The sequence below is a fragment of the Aristolochia californica genome, unplaced genomic scaffold (assembly GCF_029961685.1).
Source record: "Aristolochia californica isolate CCGP_79_NKW_82.1479 unplaced genomic scaffold, dmAriCali1.0.hap1 SCAF_1, whole genome shotgun sequence".
Lineage (NCBI taxonomy): Eukaryota > Viridiplantae > Streptophyta > Magnoliopsida > Piperales > Aristolochiaceae > Aristolochia > Aristolochia californica.
The window spans coordinates 10,304,443-10,326,235 of NW_027181770.1; the positions used below are offsets into that span (position 1 = coordinate 10,304,443).

Below are 21,793 nucleotides of genomic sequence, written 5' to 3' on the forward strand. Positions count from 1 at the left end.
CCTTAAGACACTCAAAGGATATACTGCAACTCTATGACTTGTTATAATAGTCTCGATATCATTAAAGTATTAAACCAAACCTCATATCCAATGCACTTGAGGTCATACTTCATAGATATGATACATGAATAGAATTCACTTTAATTTGATATTCCCATCAGTTTTTCCTTTTGAACATTCATCTTGGGATCTCCAATAAGTTGGGTTTAAAGTTTGGCAAAAAAAAAATTAGACTTCTAATATTTTGATATTACCTCATCTTAGAAACATTATTCCCTCCATTCTTCTTTAATTTTATCCTAGAATCATACGGTGTGTTAACTACTTTACGGTTATTAGACCTGAATCGTCTCAAAACTTTTTCCAAATAATGAGATATACACTCATTTTCCTTTTTTTTTTTCTTATTTTGATTCCTAAAATTACATTTGCTAACCCTAGGTCTTTAATTAAAATGTCATCTGCATAAAAACGAAAAATAGTGAAATATCATATAACATATTTTCTAATACATGCATTTGTCAAAATCACATACATTAAAACCTTAAGAAAGGATCATCCTATCAAATTCTTCATCCACTGCCTAAGAGCTTGTTTTAACCATATAAGGATTTGACTAACTTACACTTGACTAGGAACTACAACTTTGCCTCTTAGGTCGTGTCTCCGTTCTCCATGATCGGAGGCTCCGGTGGGGGACTAGAGGCTCAGTGATGCTGGCAGTGGCCGAGCACCCTATTGCTATTTATTAATCACGGCAGCACATGAGTAATGATGCTTATCACCTAGCATTAACTGCTTTCTGCCCCCCATTACAGTTTGCTAACCTTGTACATCAAACTGTAGTAAATTACGGAAAAGTCTCTGCACATCTTCTTCATGGTGAAAACAGAGATCTGTTTTACGTTTACATGGTGAAACCAGAGATAAACGATTAAAGGAAAGAAGATGGAATAGGGTGATTTAGGTTTATTTGGGTAGTTTTGCTAGATTTTTTCATTGGGGTGCGCAGGATAGGGTTGTGTCACCACTGGGACAGTTCAGGCTCACCCGTCGCTTTTTTGCTTAATATCAGTACTGGTTACTCTACAGAGCAATATGACGCTTTTTATTTTGCTCTCCTCTAAAGACCTCAGAGCAGTTGTATTGTCTTCCTATTTGTGATGTTGTTAGGTAGTTTCACTCCCTCCTCCTGTCGCCGGCATTGATTTTGTTTCCCGGACCACCTGATTCCTTAAGAACTGTAATTTCTCTTGTTTCTTTCGGTTTTATTTCATATTTACATGTGTTTTTTTTTGGATTGATACTGAGCTGAATTATGTTCTATCGGTGTAAGACATTGAATGGACGATACTGAGAATTTATAGGTTTTAGGGATTGGGGGGTTTCTACTGTTGGCTGGTTGATAGGCCTAATCACTTGGTTATCTCATTCCGTGGTTTGAATCGGTTGACGGTTATGGATTTCATGAAATCGTACTGAATTTCACCGCTTAGTTTATTAGGTTACGTTTTTGTACTCTTTTAGATTTATCAAGAGGTGAGCTGTTGCAGTACCTTGGCTTTATACTTATCACTTTTTCACACGGCCTGGAGCTGTAGTAGTCCCAAGTTTTTTTTTTTCATTTTTCTGAGATTTTTAGTTTGTGGATAGACAAAACATGTGATACGTCAATCGTTAGTATTTATTTTCTTGAATTTCTTTCATGAGTTCCGGTGGTTTTGATGGTAACATCTGCTATTTTCTCATTGTCTACTAGGAGATCCTTAGTATTGCATTTTCTTGATGAAACATAGTTTTTATATGTTTTTTTGACTTATTTAGGGCTCATAAACAATGGCAAATACTCAATCTGTTGCCACCTTAATTGATTCTACAACCAGTAAAATTCAGCAGCTTCAGCAAACATTTACTGAACTCGAGAGCCACAAAGCCATATCTCTCAATCTGAGGGGGAAAGAGCTTGAAGAACATTTTTACGGGCTTGAAGGTCCTTAATGAAATGCGTCAATGAGTTGGAAAGTCAAGAAAAAGAGTTTGAAACTAAAGCATCGGATGCTAGAAAAATTATAGAGAAGCGAGAAACCTTAGTTTATGCCAAAGAGCAAGTTTCTCTGGAGCAATTACAAGAGAAAAGAGATGCTGCACTTTCTTCTATTGCTGAGGCATTTGAGAAGTATAAGAGCGCATCAGGGGAACCCAATGCCAATGTCATGAGCGATGGACTGACTGATGCTGTCATAGAAGAGAACTCAGAAGTTAAAACTTCAAAAGAATCCAACTTGGAAGTCAAGTTTGAAGATGAAAATAAGCTCCCAGGAGATGAAAATATGGAAAAGAAGCCTCAGACACCACTAACAAAATTATGTGTAGAAATGGATGCAAAGGGGCTCCATAAATTCATATCAGATAATAGGAGAAATCTTGCTGACATAAGAGAGGAGGTCCCACTCGCGTTAAGGAGTGCCTTAGATCCAGCAAGGTTGGTTTTGGAGTCACTGGAGAACTTCTACACAGAAACACCTACTCTTGATGGAAAGAAGTACCCGACCTCTTGGTCTGCGCAGAACTTGTATTATGTTGGTGGAGTGTCTGGGCCCTATGTTAGCTAATGCTGAATCAGATTCGTTGGTGGTGTCCTCAGAGATTAGAGAAAAATCAAAAGAGATTGCTGAGGCATGAAACCAAAGTTAGATGAACTTGATATTGATGGCTCTACGGGAAACTCCTTAGAGATTCATGCTTTTCTGCAACTTTTAGCCACATTTGGTATTGCCTCAGAATTTGATATAGATGATATTTGCATACTCATTCCATCTGTTGCTCGTCGCCGGCAGACAGCTGATCTTTGTAGGACACTTGAGCTACTGGATAAAATGCCAAGTATTTATCCACCCTTCTTTTGCTTCATTTTAACTTAACTTGTTGTACAAGCAACATTAATATTATCTATGAGATCTGTTGAATTTCTGGAGAAGAAATAATACTTCATTGACTTGATTATAACTGAGTACAATAAGCCTTTATTTTTATAGAGGAAATAAGTTGGATTACAATTAAACTACCGATGTCCCAGTTACTCCCCAAAATCTAACTCTTAAAGATAAGTCCTAGAATAACTAAACAATTGAACATAAGTAGAAGACTAAAATAACTGAAACACTTTTAACTAAGACACTCCTATGCAACTTCCTCAAACTTCTTGCTACGAGAGTTATGTAAAATTCTTCCATACCTGCTCTTTAACACTCCCCCTCAAACTGGAGTTTATAACTTCAACTTGTAAGTGAAAATACTTTTGGTCTTCAATCTTCTTTGGTTGAAAAAATCCTTCATAGATGTAAAATCTTCATTTATGGAGCATAGATGTACTTCTTCTTCCACTTCTCCCCTTCAAGCTGGGGATAAAAAGGACATAGAGACCTGACTTGGAAAAAATAAATATGGAAGAATAAATCACTCCTAGCCATGCGGCAAAACTCCATACTCTAGTCAAAATGATCATAGTTTGAAAAAAACTCTATTCAATTTCAAAGACGAAAAAAAGGCCTAATTTTGGGGGTAAAAAGATACTACTTACTTTTTAAGGGTAGCTCTAACAAAAACGACTTCTTAGTGAAGAATAAAAATCTTGACTTAAGTTGGATGTTGGGCACACTCCTATACTTTGTGGGTAGTGGATCTAGGCATTGCTTCGAAGTGGTGAAAAAATGATAAATTGAAGAAATAATAGAGGAGAACAATGATAGTAGAAATCATAATTTAGTTGGGAGGAGGTGACGATGCAACAATCTGCTTCCAAAAATGACTCTAGAAACTTTGCATAGAAGGAGGTTACAATGAAACACTCTACTTCAATCTGAGTTTATAAATTTAAAGAGAATAAGAACGAGTTGCTTATCAGTAAGAAGAACACATGTTTTTAATTAACCATCAAGAACACTATCAACCTTGCAACCATCATAGAAGTTTGATAATAAGTGAGGATCAGTCAACAAACTTATAGACATGGCAGCAAGAAACAGTATCAAGAAACACCAGAAATGTCAATGCAGCAGAAGATGACTCAGTGCTGTCATAGAGCAGTGGCAGAATCACATGAAAGTGTTGGTGTACTCAAAAATTCAATCCAGAATGATGTCCAAGTAGTAAACTACAACAATCCAAAACAAACTAGGAGAACTAAATATTTCTGCCACCGTTAACTTAGACTTGATTCTTGGCAGCATAAGAGCTGCTTCATCAGCTAGAACAACCAAGAAAACCATGTGATTGCAGTTGCTTGGAGTCTGTCTCCTTTTTCTCCTCCAACACACCTATGAACTCCATGCACAAGGATGTGGTTGAGACTTAAGACCACTCAAAAATTACAATTAGCACCTTTGAAATGGCACCATTATCCAGAACAATAAAAACTGGTGCTTGCTGACGTACCTTATGCCCACCTTTCTGGAGGATGCTGAAGGAAGCATGGAGTTTGCAGCATGAGGTAGGTCAACTCTCCGAGTACTACCATACTTTTATAGGGTATTGCTGAGTGTCGTCTGGTGATATTGCTGAGTGTCGTTTGAGTGTCAGCGTCTCCTCTTTGAAGACAGTAGATACGGTGATGTATGCACTAGCAGGTCAGGACAGCCAAATGAATACAGCTGTGTGTTCAAAGCTATCGGCTCACTGCTGTTGCTTGGTGCCTGTATTGCCTCAAGGGTGACACTGGCAAAAGAAGAGTGAGTGAGTTTGTGAGAGATCCTTTGTCAATGTGCAGAAGTGCGGCTTTCTAGTAAGCCACGCAATTATCTGGTGTTGAGAGGCTTGGAATTGCTGCTGGGACATGACGATGCTTAGCAATCTAATAATGCAGGTCGACTGCAACTGGAAAGAGTTTTGAGTTATCATGGTTGTTGAGTCCTACTCGAAGTAGGACTGCCTATTGGGTTTCACAATCACAACAATAGCTTTTGCCTCCCACTTAGAATTCAAGTGTGACTTGGACCATTAGACTGACGTATCAAACTGCAACTAGGGGAGTTCAATGAGAGTTGGGAGTCATTAAAAAGCCAGACAGTGATGATGAAGCGCAGATGTGGTTTGAGATTGGAATTCCTAACACTTAAGATGAATCTTTGTTCACGTGGGTATTAATGAAGGCAGGTTCCGAGGTAAAACAAGGGAAGAAGCAGGTAGAACCAGTGAACAGACATCTTGGGGATCCTTTTCAAGCCATTCTCATAATCAACATAATGGAGCCCAAACCTAGAGGTATAACCGGTGAATAGACATCTTGGGGATCCTTTTCAAATCATTCTCATAATCAACATAATGGAGCCCAAACCTAGAGGTATGACCAGATTTCCATTCAAAGTTATCTAGCAGTGACCAAGCGAAGCAACCAATCACATTTGCAATAAGAAGCAACTCCTTATAAGGAGCACAAGGGGGAAGATAAAAATGAGGCAAAGACTAAAACTTGAACTCAGGGACGTAAGTAGAAAGAGAGAATAAACTAGGGCAAAAGAAAAAAAATAAACTACACTAAAACCTGATTGGGAGAGGAACACATCTCTGTATTGGTTGTGTCAATTTACAGATCCTGCTCTATTACCATGTTTAATTTCTGGAGAAGAAATAATAATTCACTGACTTGATTATAACCAAGTACGAGTATATCTATTTTTAATAGAGGAGATAAGTTGAATCAAATTATAATTATACTACCCATGTCTCAGTTATACCCAAAGTTTAACTCTTAAAAATAAGTCTTAGAATAATTAAACAATTGAACTAAATAGAAAACTAAAATAACTGAAACACCTTTTAACTGAGACACTCCTGTGAGACTTCCTCCAATGAGACTCTTGTAAAATTCTGCCATATTAATTATTGATCTGTGAGACTTCTTGTTGTGACTTGTGAGAGTCATGTAAGACTCTTCTATACCTGATCTTCAACAAGATTGTTGTTTTTATTTCTCTTTTAACATTTTCAGCCATACTGTGACACCGCATTTTGACTTTTCCTTATTTTGCTTCATATTAACTTGAATTGCTTTACAAGCGAACTAATCTTTGCCATTGGAACCATATCATATTTTTATAGGCGTGATTGATGTTTTGGTTAATAGTGGACAGAAAATTGAAGCAGTTAACATGGCATATGCTTTTGAGCTCACAGTGCAATTTGCACCTATGCCATTACTCAAAACTTACTTGAAGGATGCAAGGAAAAATCCACAGATCAAAGCTGGAAGCACATCCCCATCTGCTGCCCAGGTACGATTCTTGTAATCCAACTTATCGTGGTGTGTCAATCTCAATATTTGTGAATTTTCTGGAAGCATAAATTTTTGCTATGTAACCATTTTGAGCTCAAATTGACCTCTGCCCATGAGCTCTATTTTGAAGTATATATCTTGTTACTCTAGTTTCATTTATTGAAGCATGATGTCTACTTGAACCCGTAACTTTGGAATATTAACATTGTAATATGAGCTGATGTCCCACTTAGTACTAAAAATTCTACCTTAGTTATTCATTTATCTTTTTCCTCTGATAAAATTTGGCAGGAATCTCTTTTACCATCTTCTGTGAGCAAGTGCGTCTAACATTCTCCATCACCTAGTCCTAGGCCATTGTTTTGCTCTAGTTGCACTTGGGTGTAGGATTTGTATGCTGATTTGATGGTCTGATTTATTAGCAGTGTAATTCAGCGAATATGACTGTCCTGGCTTCAACTGAAAGTACTCAAACTTATTCATTGTGCATCTGTGATCATCAAAATTTCAGCCCTGGCTAGCCAGGGAGTTCAATAACTAAATCTGATGAAAGCCTAGCAACTGTATTCTCTGGTTAGTTGAAAGAGTGCTGGTCAACGGTTTGATTGCTGAGGTAACTCCCACCTGCCTCCAATTGAAAGCTAATAGTGTGATTTGCTTGCTTTTGACAGAATGAAGCAAACAAGCAAGAGTTAGCTGCGTTTAAGGATGTTATCAAATGCATTGAAGAGCATAAGCTTGATGAGCAGTACGCTGTGGATATCTTGCAGAAAAGGGTTCTCCAGTTAGAGAAGGCTAAAGCTGACAAGAAAAGAGCAGCAGAAGCTGCAAAGCCTCAACCAAAGAGGCCTCGTGCTAAACTATAGTCTTCGTCCTACTAACATCGCTGACAAGAGCTTTTACAGGGCCCTGGATAGATACCCTTACATGTATGATAGGCCATTCATGTATGCCGCACCCGATAACCACAGCTGCTCTCCCTTGGGTTCAGTGACCTATAATCTCTCACCCACTCACGGGAACTATTTTGGGAATGGTTATCAGTATCCTGTGCCTTTTCTGCACTAGTGTGGACATCGACTGGAGAAATGGTGACTGTGATCTTTTTTCAGGTAGGTAGAGCTCTTCGGTGTTCCATTTTATGGATAGACTGAAAAGTATTTGCAGTTTTGCTTTATCCATGTGAAGTGGCTAAACAAAGGGGGGTTTATCCCCACTAACTGCTTATATGTATTATGTCAGATATTTATACCCTTACTGACTTTCCTCGCATGTTTAGAAGATGTTCCATCAATCCAGTTCAAAAGCAAAAGAGTTCGCAACGACGCTACAGCCATTTCCCTCCAAAATCCAAGCACAGTAGCGGGTGTGCAATGGAGGTTGCTTATGCCGCACCCACATTCTTCCTTTGCAAGTTTACCCAGTAATCCTGCCACGATCTGTACCAGAAAGCTAACCAGTCAGTGGAGGAGGGTGCATTTGTGGTAATCCTAACGGGGAGAAACATGAAAGGTAAGGAATCTGTGAAAACAGCTTTGAGTCACTTTTTCATCTCTGAGAATGCAGATGCAGAGCATAGGAAGAAGATGACAAGAATAGGACCCCTCGCGACTCATTAATGGCCCAACTGCTTGCAGTCCCTACTGTTTTTTTCTCGCTTTTTCGTCCTCCGGGCATGAATGCTGAAGCGTGAGCGACAAGTACCACCACTTCAACCGGACGTTTCCTCTTATTGCCTACCAAGCTACTGATTCGTGTACCTCAAAAGGGTTTTGGTGGTCCAGACTCCAGAGTAATAAATAAATACATGACTATTTGATAGAGGAAACGAGGTTGGAATATGGAATAATTCTGACCGATATTGGCTACACAATTTTATTTTATTTTGTTATTTAAAAAATATACTTTACCTACTACGAATACTATTTTATTTTATTATATTTTTAATAGTATATTTTAATTAGAATAAAAAAATCTTAAATCGGCTTCAACATTAACTAAGGAAGTGTAAAAGAAAAGAAAAGAAAAGAATTTTTTTTCCTTGTTTAGATGAAAGAGAAAATAAAAGAGAAATATAATTTTTCTTGTGAAAAACGAAAAAGAGAAGAAAATAAGTAATATTTTTAATTTTTTATGATTAAGATTTTTTTTTATTTTCTCCCCAAAATTTATCATTTTGTGAGAGAAAATAAATAATTTTTACAAGCGTTAATATGTAAAATTAAATAACTTTTAAGTAAATTAATTTAAATTTGATAATGAAATTAAAAAAGTAGGTTTACCTAATATTTATTAGAAAAGGTAGTTTATTTACAAAAATATTATTTATTTCGTCAAAATTATAATAATATTATTATCTCAATTTTATCAGTAAAAAATAAATTAAATTAAAAACTTTAAAATGAACATCAACAATAATATAATCTAATAAAAAAATTATAACTAAATGGATGACTTTCTTTTCAAACCAAAAACGTTTTTTATAATACGATATTTCAGAAATATTTAATAATTAACACAAAATCCAAATTATAATGGTTGAAGGCATGTTTCATTAAATCCCAAAGAAAAAGTAAGAATTCCACTGCCATGCCATCAATTGATTCGATTGAATATGAAGAACGGATGAGAAATCCCATGAACGTGCACTTCAATTTTTAACTCAATTAACTCTGCTATGCTTCCTCTTTCGGTTGGGATGATTAATGGGGATGATTTTTTAAATGCCGTGAGGAAATGGGGTTGAGCAGATACTGATTATTGATTAAAATGGCCTCTCCCTGTTCAGAGCAACATGGACTTCAAATGATAGTTATTTAAGGAAAGAAATGGCGGGAACGTGGGGGGCAGGCATTAATTCTACTTTAATGGCGAATGCAGCCCTTGATGTAGTAAAAGTAGAGGGGAGTAATTGTGAAGTAACCTTTTAACTAGATCTTCCGCTTCACCTTCACAGGCAGACAAAAAATTGGTGGAGAAACACAGTGAGCATCTACCGAGAAGAATTTCACATCTCATCGGAGTCAAAGTCGGCTGTGTTCAGTGACCAAACCCAGTTTTCCTTTTACTTGTTTAATCATATATGCCACACTCTCGTCCAAGGTTTTCAGGCGTCCCAGTCCCACCACGCTAATTGCTGTAGTCGCCACATCCTGTCCGCATTCCAAGGTTTTGATAGAGCAACTCGGAAAGATACTCTAATCATCTTCTTTGGATTTTTGCATGGTTTATTTTTATTTGCCGTCTACCTCTTTTTCACTTGAAAAAGAGAAAAATCTGGCGTAGCTGGCAATGGTTTTTGGTTTCTCGTTTTGGGGATTCTCAGATTCCTTTCCCATTGGAATTGTTTGACGCTACTCATTCAGCTCTCAGCAGTTCTAAGGCCGTTCCATTTTTCCTACTTTTATCATATTTAGATTCTCTCTCTCTCTTTCTCTTTTTCTCTCCTGAAATCACTTAAATGCTACTCATTTGAGCTCTCAATCCCACAACCCACTTCAAACTGACTTTGCATTCTCTGTTTTTCTCGCAATGGGGAGGGAAATCAAGTTTTATTCTCTGGGATTCTTGCTTGCTGTTTCTACTGTTTTTGCTGAAGCCATAAATCTGTGGCCCATGCCAAAATCAGTCAACCATGGATCGACTTCATTGTATTTCAGTAAAGATTTTGGATTGTCGATAAAGGGGAGTGGATATAAAGATGATAACGGTATACTGAAAGATGGATTCTCACGGTTTCTTGATGTTGTGGATATGGCACACGTTGTTGACGGCAACGTGACTGGAAGGGCAATGCTTGCTGGATTGAATGTGACTGTTTTCTCGTCAAACGATAAGGTATGCCTTGATAATTTGGATCATTTTATGCAATTTTGAGTGCTTGAAGGCATTTGTAGTGTTGTTTCGAAATAAATTGAAGGTATTTTTTTGTTGGTTTTGTTCAGGATTATATTTGCAGTAAGTTATTTCTTTTCGGCTTCTTTGCCCTGCTTCTTTGTACATAATTGACAGTTGACAGTCTTTTCTTTAGATGGTTCAGTCTCTGTAATTTATATCCTATTCACATTACTGAAAATTTCTAAACTTTACTTCATTTTTTAATTTCTAATATAATCAAGCAGAGTTTTTCTTCGAGTTCAACAAGCTTGTTCTCTACAAGACCTTTGCTTCAGTGTTTCTCGCTTGGATTGCAATGTGTGCAGTTGTTTCCGTTTGATTAAAAAACGAGCTGACTGCATCTGCTTCTTTTATTCGATTGGTCTGCAGCTGCAGTATGGGATAGATGAGTCCTACAAATTGTCCATACCCACAAACGCGAATCCAATTTATGCTCAGCTTGAGGTGATAGATGAGAGAAATTTAATTTGGTTTGTACTGATAAATTTGATGATTTCCACCTTTTCTTCTTTCTAACATTATTGTCTGGAAACTAAATGCAGGCACAAACAGTTTATGGGGCTCTCCATGGCTTACAGGTCTACACATTCATCTAAATAAATGATTTATGTTTCTTACAGAACAGTGGCTCTTGTATCTTATATCTGTCTCATATGAAAATATGCAGACTTTTAGTCAGCTGTGCAATTTCAATTTCATAACCAGAGTTATTGAAGTCCATCTGGCCCCCTGGATTATAGTTGACAAGCCAAGGTTCCCTTACAGGGGTCTTCTAATAGGTGAGATGGCATCTTATGCTTAACCCAAGCAATCTGAAGAAAAAAGACCTTCTTCTTAGGATTGTAAGCTAAGTGACTTGATATGCCGAGATAGCAAGAGTTCTGAGATAATGAGGCATCTGATTTTTTCAGAAATCCCCTTCTTTTACTTTCTTTTGCTCAATAGTTATTTACCTGCTTCCTCTCTTACTTCCAGCAAGAAACAAAGTATAATTTTGAAAAGGTCTTGATGCAGATACTGCTCGACATTACCTTCCTCTCCCAAATATAAAGAATGTCATTGATGCCATGGCCTACTCAAAGTTGGTAAGTGATGGGGCTTTTCTGCTTTTGTTCATATTTAAGTGTCAGCATTGGAGCGTCACTGACATGTCCTTCCCCTAGTACAGAATGTTCTTCACTGGCATATTGTAGACACACAGTCTTTTCCCCTGGAGATACCTTCATATCCAAAACTTTGGAATGGTGCTTATTCTCTTTCTGAACGCTATACCATAGCCGATGCAGCAGAAATTGTAAGGTAGGTGGTCTTCTTATATCTGAATTTTGCTCATACCTCTATCAGTGCACCTCCATATTTATGGTTGGTTCGAGGTCTTGCAGATATGCAGAACGTAGAGGAATCAATGTGTTGGCTGAGTTGGATGTGCCTGGCCATGCTCAATCATGGTAAGTTCAGACGCTTGTATAGGAACAAGGGAATTCATTTACATTTTATAACCAGAACAACATCATTGAATGTTAGAGATTTTCTTATCCAGGGGCTTTGGCTATCCTTCACTATGGCCATCTACAGTTTGTCAACAGCCACTTGATGTCAGCAATGAGTTCACCTTCCAAGTAATATCAGGGATTCTTTCAGGTGATTTGCTTTAACCTTTTTAGTTTTGAAGTGTTCATGCAAATAGAAACAACACAAATCATGCGAGAAAATTGTTAAGGAAAGTGGAACCATTCCATTTCTGCACTCTTGTTAAGTTGCTGAGGCAGTATTTTCTGCCTAAACTGAAACCGTTCTTCTTCTAAGGGCTCCTGCTAGAAGAAATTTAATTGCCTGACAGAAGCTACTTTTGTGCATGGACGATCTCTCACATTTTCGTTTTTCCAGATTTCAGCAAGGTCTTCAAGTTTAAATTTGTTCATTTGGGTGGCGATGAAGTTAACACAAGTAAGTTTTCTGTTCCACCTTAATTGAAAATAATGAGCAGTATCAAGAGAATGATGTAATTTCCAATACTGTTCTCTTCAGGGATACACTTCAAAAATCCCTTAGACTTCACTTTCTAATCTGCTGATTTAATACAATCGGGCTTATACCAATTAATAAGTGGTCTTTCCCTCTGTAATGTGTGTTTTGTTCTTGCTGATTTGCTTAATTTGAATTGAACTTTTGCCTGCCCACTGGATATTAGTTTACATGCTCGAGAGAGAGAGAGACCAGATTTGGGTGTATAAAAGTTTTGCAGGTCTTTCCCTCTGTAATGTTCCTCTGTTATGGACTGTTTAGTGTTTTGTTCTTGCTGATTTGCTTATTTTGAATTGAACTTTTGCCTGTCCACTGGATATTAGTTTTACATGCTTGAGAGAGAGAGAAGATTTGGTTGTATAAAAGTTTTGCACATCTTTTGTTCTTCCGTAACGTTGTGTACTCCTTACTCGAGCGGTAACATGGAACACTGACTCACAACTACTTCTACTATTGATTTTCAGGTTGTTGGAGAACAACTCCGCATATCAGAGAATGGTAAAGTTTCTAATATATATATACACTTTGCCGTGGATGAGAATTCAAAAAATCTCATAGAGAAATGGTATTATTCCTGTTAAAAATAAGCTGCTTTTAGTGGAAACGTATCTGCTCATACTGGTCTGTTTTTGTTCAGAGCAGTAAAAGCAAGAATAACCATTCAGAAGCTAGCAGAAACTCCCTTTACTCAATTATTTGTTTTGCTTCCTACGCATAAAGCATATTTGCCTTTTTTATATGACAGGTTGAAGAAGCAAAGAATGAACGAATCCCAAGCTTACCAGTACTTTATCTTGAGAACTCAGAAAATAGCCGAGTCCCATGGCTACGAAGCTATCAACTGGTGAGCAGCCTTCTTCTCAGAACATCTATTCTGAATTTCTACAAAATCTGATTGTCAGATTGTAAACAGGGAGGAGACGTTCAATGACTTTGGCAACAAACTCAGCCCACAAACAGTAGTGCACAACTGGTACTTATCTGCCAAACACTGATAATTACAAAATCCATAGTCTGAAAGGATTGAACTGGAATTGGTTAATGTTCATGACAGGCTTGGTGGTGGTGTTGCTCAGAAAGTCGTGGCAGCAGGTCTCAAATGCATAGTGAGCAACCAGGACAAATGGTACTTGGATCACTTGGATACCCCTTGGCAGGATTTCTACATGAATGAGCCACTTACAAATATCACAGACCCGAAACGGCAGAGGTTAGTGATTGGTGGTGAGGTATGCATGTGGGGTGAATCCATTGATGCATCAGATCTGGAACAGACCATTTGGCCTCGAGCAGCAGCAGCCGCAGGTAAACTTGTGACTACTCTTCAATACTGCAGCTTCATCGCTGACAAACTGGAGATAATTAAGAAATTTTCGCCACTGATTTCTGGGGTTGCCTGTTCTGTTGTGGGTGTAGAGCGGTTATGGACGACATATCAGAAGCTGGCCAAGGATCCTAGACAAGTTATAGAAAGATTAGCGCACTTTCGATGCCTGCTGAATGAAAGGGGAATTGCAGCTGCTCCTTTGGCAGGACTAGGTCGAACGGCACCCTATGAGCCTGGGTCTTGCTTGAAGCAGTAAGAAAATTGTAAAGAGCAGCAGAAGCTCTGGGTCGCCTTCACGGTGATTCTTTCAAGTTTCAAATAAAAACTGCATTCAAAACTTAAAAGAGAGTTTCAAGGATGCAGATGGGATATCGCCGAGTAAATTGTGGAATATGATAAAAAAAAAATCGGATATGAAATTGGAACAGGGGGAAACCAAAAGAATGTAATTACTTAAAACCATAAAATAGCTTCAGTCCAAGTCATTTTCTTTTTGTTTGTTTGGTAAAGATCCTCACGTCAAAGATTGGTGTAGCTATATGATCACTATCATGCATAATTTATCATACGATATTAAAAGGAAGAAAGAAAGTAATAAATACAATATATTTCATTGAGTAAGAGACAATTATATAGCTTTACAACAAGTTTCGTAGCATGTACAACTCTTCAGTTACGAATCTGTTATAAATAAGATAGACACTTGCGGAAGTGAAATCATCTTTGTTTCCTGCTCAATCAACATCAGAGAACGCATGAAAAAACAAAGGATATTATCGGTGGAGTACAATACTATGATCTAGAGTTTTACAAAGATAATACAACAATTGTTTGACAACATCCCAATGGTCAATAGTAGGGTAATGCGCTGACGAGTGTGGTTGTCGATAGAGCGGGGGCTAATGGGGGGAGTGAAGAAAAAAATTTGGCTCGACATCACCTGATTTGTGTTGACAACGACATCAATGAAGAGACTTCTAGCCTCTTGCATGTGCCGCCAAAGTTGAGAGAGGAAGTGAGAAGAGTTGATATTGGCCGAGGGGCTGCAATCATCGTTGACACGTTTTGAAGATTCATACGACACTGAGAAGAAAGAAGACGATGATTGTTAGCTCCGCTTTGATACCATATTATCGATATTAATGAGAAGAACAAAGTAATAAACACTATGTATTTCATTAAGTAAGAGAAAATTATTTATAGTTTTACAACAAGTTCCAAAGCATGTACAATTCTTCAACTACGTGTCATAGTTGGATACAAATTATTGAGTGATTTTATCTTTATCGAGTATCTCCGTTATCTTTTATCTCTATCACTTTTAACATAAAACCCTACTAAGACTTTGATAGAATTGAATTCATTCTACTCTATTTTTAGGTTGAAAATAATAAAAAAATTAAAGGATAAAAATAAAATAAAATCATATTTTAGAGAAAAATGGAGAAGGGGTGGCCCCCTCCCTTGGTTATAAGAAGAAACAAGAAAAGTTAGAAATATTTTTTTTCTAGATTATATATTTTTTAAGAAATCTATAATTTTAAATCTTACTAGTTCCTTACTAGGGAACTACTTAGAAAATTTGAAGAAAAATCATACTTTGTGTAATTCCAAATCCTCTTGGATTTAAACTTGAATGAACAGGTTTTTTTTTTGTGTTAAACTAATTAATTAGATCAAGTTTTAGTTCAAGTTACATAGAGGATTTTGTTTTTTTTACTCAATCAACCACTATGTCTAATAATAGTTGGGTTTTGGGAAAGCTAACTTCATCCTACTAACCCATTGCCACTTATTTATATTTTATAAAAATAAAAAAATTAATAGACATAATATAATATTAAAATATATTAAATAATTTTACATGATAATTTATACTAAAAATATATATTTTTATTTAATAATTTTTATTATTAAATATAATAAATAAAATATTTTTCATAAAAAAAGAGGGATAGGGTTTTTATAGTCTAAATTATTTTTTAAGAAAAATGTTTTTCAGTATATATTGGCTCGAAATATCTGCTTATAAAATGAAATAATTTTTCAGGTAGAGATGCTTTTTCAGACAAAGAAGGAGCACCAACGCTCCCTTAAAAGCTACTTTCTACCTGAAAATTTATTTATGAAGGCAATAAGGAGAGGGGAACCTGTGAAATTTTTACCTCTCTCTGAAATAAACTTACGTTGCCTGGAATTTATGGAAATGCTTCATCTGGTCCTCTCTCCCTGGCTCTTCTCCTACGTTTTTCTTGCTGTAGGAAAACCTTTCCTTTTCCTGTAAGACCGACAAAAATGCCCAGGCTTTTGTCCGTCGGATAGGATATCCGTGACTGACACTGTGGTACACTGCTTTTTGTATCTTATTTCATTCAAGATTAATTTCTTCTCGAAATTGAAATCGTCGAAAAAGAAGTCAAGAAGAGATTCTGGGAAGTATTTCTTCCACTCGATCACCTTTTCCGTTACATGAATTTTAATCGTCATGCTCGCGAGGTTTTAATCCATAAACCTTCGACGCCAAAAGAAGCGCAAAAGGTAGAAAAAGCAAAGCAAGAAAGGGAAGGAAAAGAAATAAACGCCTTTTCACACTCTTCACATTTGGATTCTCACTGCATATAAAAATACCTCTTATTTGGCTCTGCTTTCTCTGGATCAAATCGTCCAATTTCGTATCCGAAAGAGAAAAAGCTGCCCAAAACAAAGGGCAGTTACAAAAGTCATGGTATCGCTACTTGTGCCGCCAAACGCCGTCTTCTCTATCCCGGGTTGTCCTCCGAAAGCCCTCGACGTTTTCTCTCTAAACAAGGGCGTCTGTTGGCAAAACCCTAGTCTTTCCAAGTATTCGTTTGCTTCTTCTCATGCAAGGACGATTGGAACTGAAAAGCCGCAACGCGAAGGTAGAACGGTATGTGGGTCTCCCCATAATCCCCTATCCTTCTTTTGACAATGTTTTTCCGACCTTGTTTCATTTTTTTCTCTAGTTGGACTGTGAATATATATTCTTGCTCTCCCCTGCGATTTATTTTGATTTTCTTTCTGAATCTTTTAGGATCCTGCGTTTCATTAGTTGAAGTAAACGGATGTGTCAGGCGCTGGTGCTTCTTTGTCTTCGCCTTTGTTCTGATCTTTTATACATTCCTTTCAGAAATTTTAGTGGGTCTTTATTGAAGAAAGAAGCTAATGCAATGAAGAATCCTGTGAAGATGTCAATGCTTTGTCATCCACTAATTACGAACATACAATTTTGTCAAATCTATTTTCTATTTTATCCGTTGATCTATAATTGATATTGTTGCTAAGCAGCAGGCATAAAAAGAATAGATGACTTGTTTCCCCAGAAACAGTTGAGTGCAACCTGCTGAATGCTGCATTTTTCTTTCTGCTGTGGCGTGGAAATTAGTCTTGTTGTCCTTGGGCCTCTGTCGTTTTATAAAGAAAATATTTGAATGTCTTTATTGTTAGTTACCGATAGGATATACATTGAGTTGGTTTTGCTCATCTGCTGAAATGAACTCTTTGAACGAAGCAATACGCTAAAATTCTTTATTAATTTAACCAAAAAGTGATTAGTTTCATGTGACTTCTAGTTCTGCTTACATTTATCATCAGCTAAGCTTATGTATGAAATGTCCAGAGATGGCTTGAGTGTTCATTTCCGTCTGCATTCATATGTTTCAAGTTGCTGAGAGTCAGATTAAGGAATAATATTCTCATATTTGAGTCCATCACTTATTAGGTAAATGACATAAGTTTCATTTGTTGCAGAACATTAGTGTGACATTTTAGTTTCCATTGCTTTAGGAACTCCAGATATTCACCACTTTCAGCTTCACACTTCTGGTAAAACTTTGTGAGGCTAATAGATTCTCATAATGTGGTCCAGCATTTTGAGCTCCAGCTTAACATATGGCATGCTTTTAGTTTTGCTTTTCCCAAATATTTGTCCATTAAATTTGTGGCAGTAATTGTTTTGTTTTCTTTAAATTACTTTTGGTATCTCTGAAAAGTTAGGTTCAGTACAAAGTTAAAATCAATCATGGTGTTTTGTGGTTTTCACTAATGATTTACTACCAGGGGATGTTTTTGTATAGTGGCTATGTGGATACATGACTGAGGATGAAGAAACAGGTAATTTGAGGAACAATGCCGAAGGAGCCCGTATGTTTGGATCGGATGAGGAGATCTTAACTCAAGTTCCTACCCAAGCTCAGTCCCTAGTGGAAGGATCTGGGAATGTGTTAGTCTCAGAGAAGCCAATACGAGATCTCGACTACTTACAGGTTTTTATTTTTTTTATTTTTTATTATTTTTGAGTTGGGTCAGATTCTCTATTACCTACCAATAGTAGCTAAGGTTTCTGATTAACTTTTTCTCATTTGATTTTTTCCCTATCACCTAGAGAAGTGATTTATCTCTACAAATTTGTACTGTAACCGCAAATTATTTCATGTATTATGAACGTTGCTATGTAAACAGTTTTTTTATGTAGTGTATATCTATATGTATATATAATTCATTGTGCCGTGTGTCATATAAGAGCTTAAATAACACTGGCTTAACTTCAGGTTTCTGACACTAATTTACATTTTTTTAAAGGAATTATTAGCCATTCAGCAGCAAGGGCCAAGAGCAATTGGTTTCTTTGGGACACGTAACATGGGCTTCATGCATCAACAGCTTATAGAGATTCTGAGCTATGCAATGGTCATCACTGTATGGTCTTCTGCATCGTTACACTAAGAATTATTTGCAGCCTTGCTCAGATGCCTTCTCTAACTCTGGAATTTATTAATATGGTTATATTTTTCAGAAGAATCATATTTATACATCAGGAGCTTCAGGGACCAATGCAGCTGTTATTAGAGGTGCTCTAAGAGCCGAGAAACCAGAATTGCTGACTGTAATTTTGCCTCAAAGCCTGAAGATGCAACCACCTGAGAGCCAGGATCTGCTATCTAAAGTAAGATTTGAGTTTTGTGTTATTAAACCTGGTAGATGTGTACTGAGAGCTTTTGTTTTGTTTTTCATTCTTTCTTTTTTAAATGTGAGTTACACCTCTATATATCGCATAATTTTGCTGGAAGTTTACTAGTTATCCAATTTATAAAATAATAAAAAAGAAGTTGGTCACATTCTAAAATCTTCCCTCATCTAATTCTGATCTGGACTCTTGAATAGTGTCTGTATATGCATTTTTGCTACACATTTATACTTGATTTCAGTGGTATCTTTATATTTGCCGAATTTTAATTTTATTATCTTTCATTAAGTGGAGAAGTGAATGATTATGATTCTTTACAAAAACAATGACTCTATATTCTTAAACTGGCCAAAATTCCAGAGCCTATTTCTCAGCAATGCTTTATATAATCAGCCAATGTGACCTCTATATAATCAGCTTGATTAATACTGGTTTGATTATGCCATTCTATACTTCACACGGAAATTTCCCGAAGAATTTTAGTGGGTGATACATAAGAAGTGTCTGGTGGTTTCACTATCAGAAAAACCTTTTTCTCATTGGAGGCCAGATTTATGGGGGATCTATCAAAATAACCAAGGTGGTAGTGCTAGAATGAGTGTAGTTCCCCCAAGTTCAAAGGTTGTGCGACCAGCTAATAGAAGTAAAAGAAGAAAGCTATTTCAAGGAGTGGTGATAGTTGCTGCTCTGCACTTAAGAGTAAACGGCAGGGTTACTACTTAGCTTCTTTCCGTGTAAATTCATATACAGAGTCTGGAAAGCACTACCTGTGAAGAAAAGTTTTTAAAATTATGAAACTTACTATTATTACATTATTTTTTTGTACTTAACTGCCATGGCGACATGCTCTTAGGACTGGCTGAGTCCATGTTCTGGGTGCCTCTGCTATCTAATCTGATAAAACTAATTTCCAGAAAAATAAAAAAAAAATCAGAAAGAAATCCGAAAGACACTGAACTGTTCTGCAGAGCTTCACATTGCATTTTACATTTGAATCAAGTTGCATCTTTGAGCTATGCTTTGCTTTGGGACGCAATTGGTGTCATCACAGGTGACTCCATTGTTGATGTTTTTGCTACTTAAGCTGCAAAGGACTGTTCCTGGCCAAGATTTTCAATCTGAGAAACTTAAAGATAATGCCAGAGAAGGTGGAAGAGATTAGATGCAATGTTGGTAACCCAAAGAAATCCTGTAGCATTTTAAACATGGTCTCCACCACTATCCCAGCAGCAATTTACCCCTTCTTGTCCAAATCTGGCCTCAACAGTCCCACTGAAACTGAATCTGTCTGTTCTCCATTGCTCAAGGTTACACACAGTCATTGTGTTCTTAGTTCTGTGGATGAATGCCAGAACTAGGCTGTCAGGGGATTGACACTGCTTCAAGAAAGGAAGACAGACATCCGATCATTGTAGTAGCTGAGCTTCCAGTTGAGATCTTCTATTTCAAACGGTCTTATATGATTTTTTACTTGAACCCTCAGACATTTATCATAATATTTTGGAATTTTGTTTGAACCTGGTCTATGGGTGTATTTGTAAACCCATGCAACAGGGCCTAGATGGTGAAAACCCATCTCCATGCTGAACTTAAGCAAGGTTTTTCTCTCTGCCTCTGGCCCTGGCCTTGGCCTTGCTTGTGGTTTTTCTCACCTAGAGTGGGACCTAAAGTGGGCTTGCATCTGGGCATGTTTTCTTTTTCTCAACCTACCCTGACTGGCATCCTCGGTTGCTCTCTTATTCTCTTCCTCTTTTTCTTTTCTTCGTATCTCTCTTTCCCTTATTTCTCTCTCCACTCTCCCGGAAACCTCTTTTCTGCCTTGTCCAGGAAAACAAGGGAATATTGTGCCACCATTGGAAAACAAAGTGATGGGAAAGTCACCAATGCTACCAATTGGAAACTTTCCTATTGGAAAATTGGGTGATGCCAGAACTCTTTGCTCTAAAACTGTTTGGATGTTTTAGATTGCATAATTTCTAGCTTGTGGTGGTCAACATTCATTAAGAATGAACCTCAAGAAGGCAAGTCTGAACTGTGAATTACAAAAGCACAAGAGGGATAACAGCAATAGGGAAAGCCTAAAACAACAAATCATCAAAGAGAGAGGGCTGACTCGTCGACAAGCTTGTGGTGGTCTTCAGTCTAGGTAAAGAAAAAAAAAAAGAACTCAAGTTCAGGTGTTTATCAAAACTTAAGTGAAGCTAAAACGTTATTTTGTGCATGTTGGTGCCAATGTTTTGAAATATTGAGGGTTATGATTTACTGAGTTTGCTTCTACATTTATTCATTTTTTGCTTTTTGAATTACAGGTGAAGAATTTGATTGAGAAGCCTTATAATGATCATCTTCCCTTGATTGAAGCAAGCAGGTTTGAAATCTGGGTTTTGATTTTGAAAAGAATTGCTTCTAACATGTTGCGAGTACATTTGAAAAGTGGGAAATGTTTGATTAGAAACTGCATCACTAAATGTCTGTGTTTCTATACAATGGCTAAGAGATGATACGAGTCGCGTAGCTGTAGCAAATATTTTCCAATTTCTAGAAGTTGTTATTTAATTTTTCTGCATGGGGAACTTGCATTCCCGCATTTACTCCTGAAAGATTATCGACATCATCAACTCACATAAAATGATTGGCACCAATGTTGATAATGAAAGATGGTTATACTATCTCTTTGGTTAGATTTTTGTCACTTCAATTTCCCCATTATGATGTTAATTGTAATCCTGAAATTTCACTACTTTTTAACACAATGTTGGCTCTACAACATTCAGTGGCTCGTTTTTTTCTGGTGTTTAAAGCTTTTTAATGTGCGATTGCTCTTTAATTTTTCTTGAGTTGATGATATTGACTCTTGCAAGTTACAGTTTAATTTTCTTCGCATAGATGCATGATTCTGGTTGCTGCTAACATGATTTCATTCTTCGAAACAACAGGTTATGTAATAGGGACATCCTCTCACACGTGCAGCAAGTGATTTGCTTTGCTTTCCATGATAGTAAATTGCTCATGGAAACGTGTCAAGAAGCGAAGAACCTTAGGAAGATTGTTACTTTGTTTTACCTGGACTAGCAACGATTCAGGGAGTTGAATGGAAGTAAAGAAGAGGGAAGCCAAAAGTGTAGTTTTCTTGTTTTTTTGCATTGTTTAAGCGATTGCTGGTTTCATACACATATTTTTAGAAAGGTAAAAAGGTTTGATCCCGTTGTTGGGTGCTTTTTTTGTCTTGTCATTGTTCATTTGTTATGTGTTTTTTCCATTATAGTCGAAGATTGAAATACAAGGCCAA

The 21,793-nt window shown here is 36.9% G+C and overlaps 2 protein-coding genes and 1 pseudogene across 3 annotated transcripts; all 3 read left to right on the forward strand.

The window, feature by feature from the left end:
- The first annotated feature begins 1,836 nt into the window (after positions 1–1,836).
- Positions 1,837–7,339, forward strand: LOC137951742 (FRIGIDA-like protein 3; annotated as a pseudogene).
- A 2,082-nt stretch (positions 7,340–9,421) lies between these two features.
- On the forward strand, positions 9,422–13,882 carry LOC137944988 (beta-hexosaminidase 3). Its single transcript, XM_068790829.1, has 14 exons — positions 9,422–10,108; positions 10,538–10,612; positions 10,711–10,746; positions 10,836–10,947; positions 11,183–11,253; positions 11,337–11,467; positions 11,551–11,616; positions 11,709–11,809; positions 12,056–12,115; positions 12,658–12,691; positions 12,939–13,037; positions 13,107–13,166; positions 13,248–13,498; positions 13,610–13,882. Exons 1-14 carry the CDS (start codon positions 9,803–9,805, stop codon positions 13,774–13,776), a joined length of 1,569 nt encoding a protein of 522 aa, XP_068646930.1. The 5' UTR covers positions 9,422–9,802; the 3' UTR covers positions 13,777–13,882.
- A 2,004-nt stretch (positions 13,883–15,886) lies between these two features.
- Positions 15,887–21,731, forward strand: LOC137959072 (uncharacterized). 2 transcript variants are annotated; one of them, XM_068806361.1, is made up of 6 exons: positions 15,887–16,428; positions 17,615–17,803; positions 18,120–18,236; positions 18,334–18,483; positions 20,814–20,872; positions 21,441–21,731. In XM_068806361.1, the coding sequence occupies exons 1-6, from the start codon at positions 16,243–16,245 to the stop codon at positions 21,574–21,576; spliced, it is 837 nt and encodes a 278-aa protein (XP_068662462.1). In that variant the 5' UTR covers positions 15,887–16,242; the 3' UTR covers positions 21,577–21,731. The 2 variants fall into 2 exon arrangements, with proteins under 2 accessions (XP_068662462.1, XP_068662470.1); XM_068806369.1 differs by having other exon boundaries at positions 16,339–16,428; positions 17,598–17,803.
- Positions 21,732–21,793: the final 62 nt, after the last annotated feature.

What these genes read in the sequence shown, in the direction of transcription:
- LOC137944988 (XM_068790829.1), top strand. Translation starts at nt 9,803, where the DNA reads ATGGGGAGGGAAATCAAGTTTTATTCTCTGGGATTCTTGCTTGCTGTT. An exon ending in TTACAGGGGTCTTCTAATAG is followed by an intron (nt 10,948 to 11,182) that starts GTGAGATGGCAT and finishes GTCTTGATGCAG; the next exon opens with ATACTGCTCGACATTACCTT. An exon ending in CCATGGCCTACTCAAAGTTG is followed by an intron (nt 11,254 to 11,336) that starts GTAAGTGATGGG and finishes CCCCTAGTACAG; the next exon opens with AATGTTCTTCACTGGCATAT.
- LOC137959072 (XM_068806361.1), top strand. Translation starts at nt 16,243, where the DNA reads ATGGTATCGCTACTTGTGCCGCCAAACGCCGTCTTCTCTATCCCGGGT. An exon ending in CGCAACGCGAAGGTAGAACG is followed by an intron (nt 16,429 to 17,614) that starts GTATGTGGGTCT and finishes GTTTTTGTATAG; the next exon opens with TGGCTATGTGGATACATGAC. An exon ending in CCCTTGATTGAAGCAAGCAG is followed by an intron (nt 20,873 to 21,440) that starts GTTTGAAATCTG and finishes TCGAAACAACAG; the next exon opens with GTTATGTAATAGGGACATCC.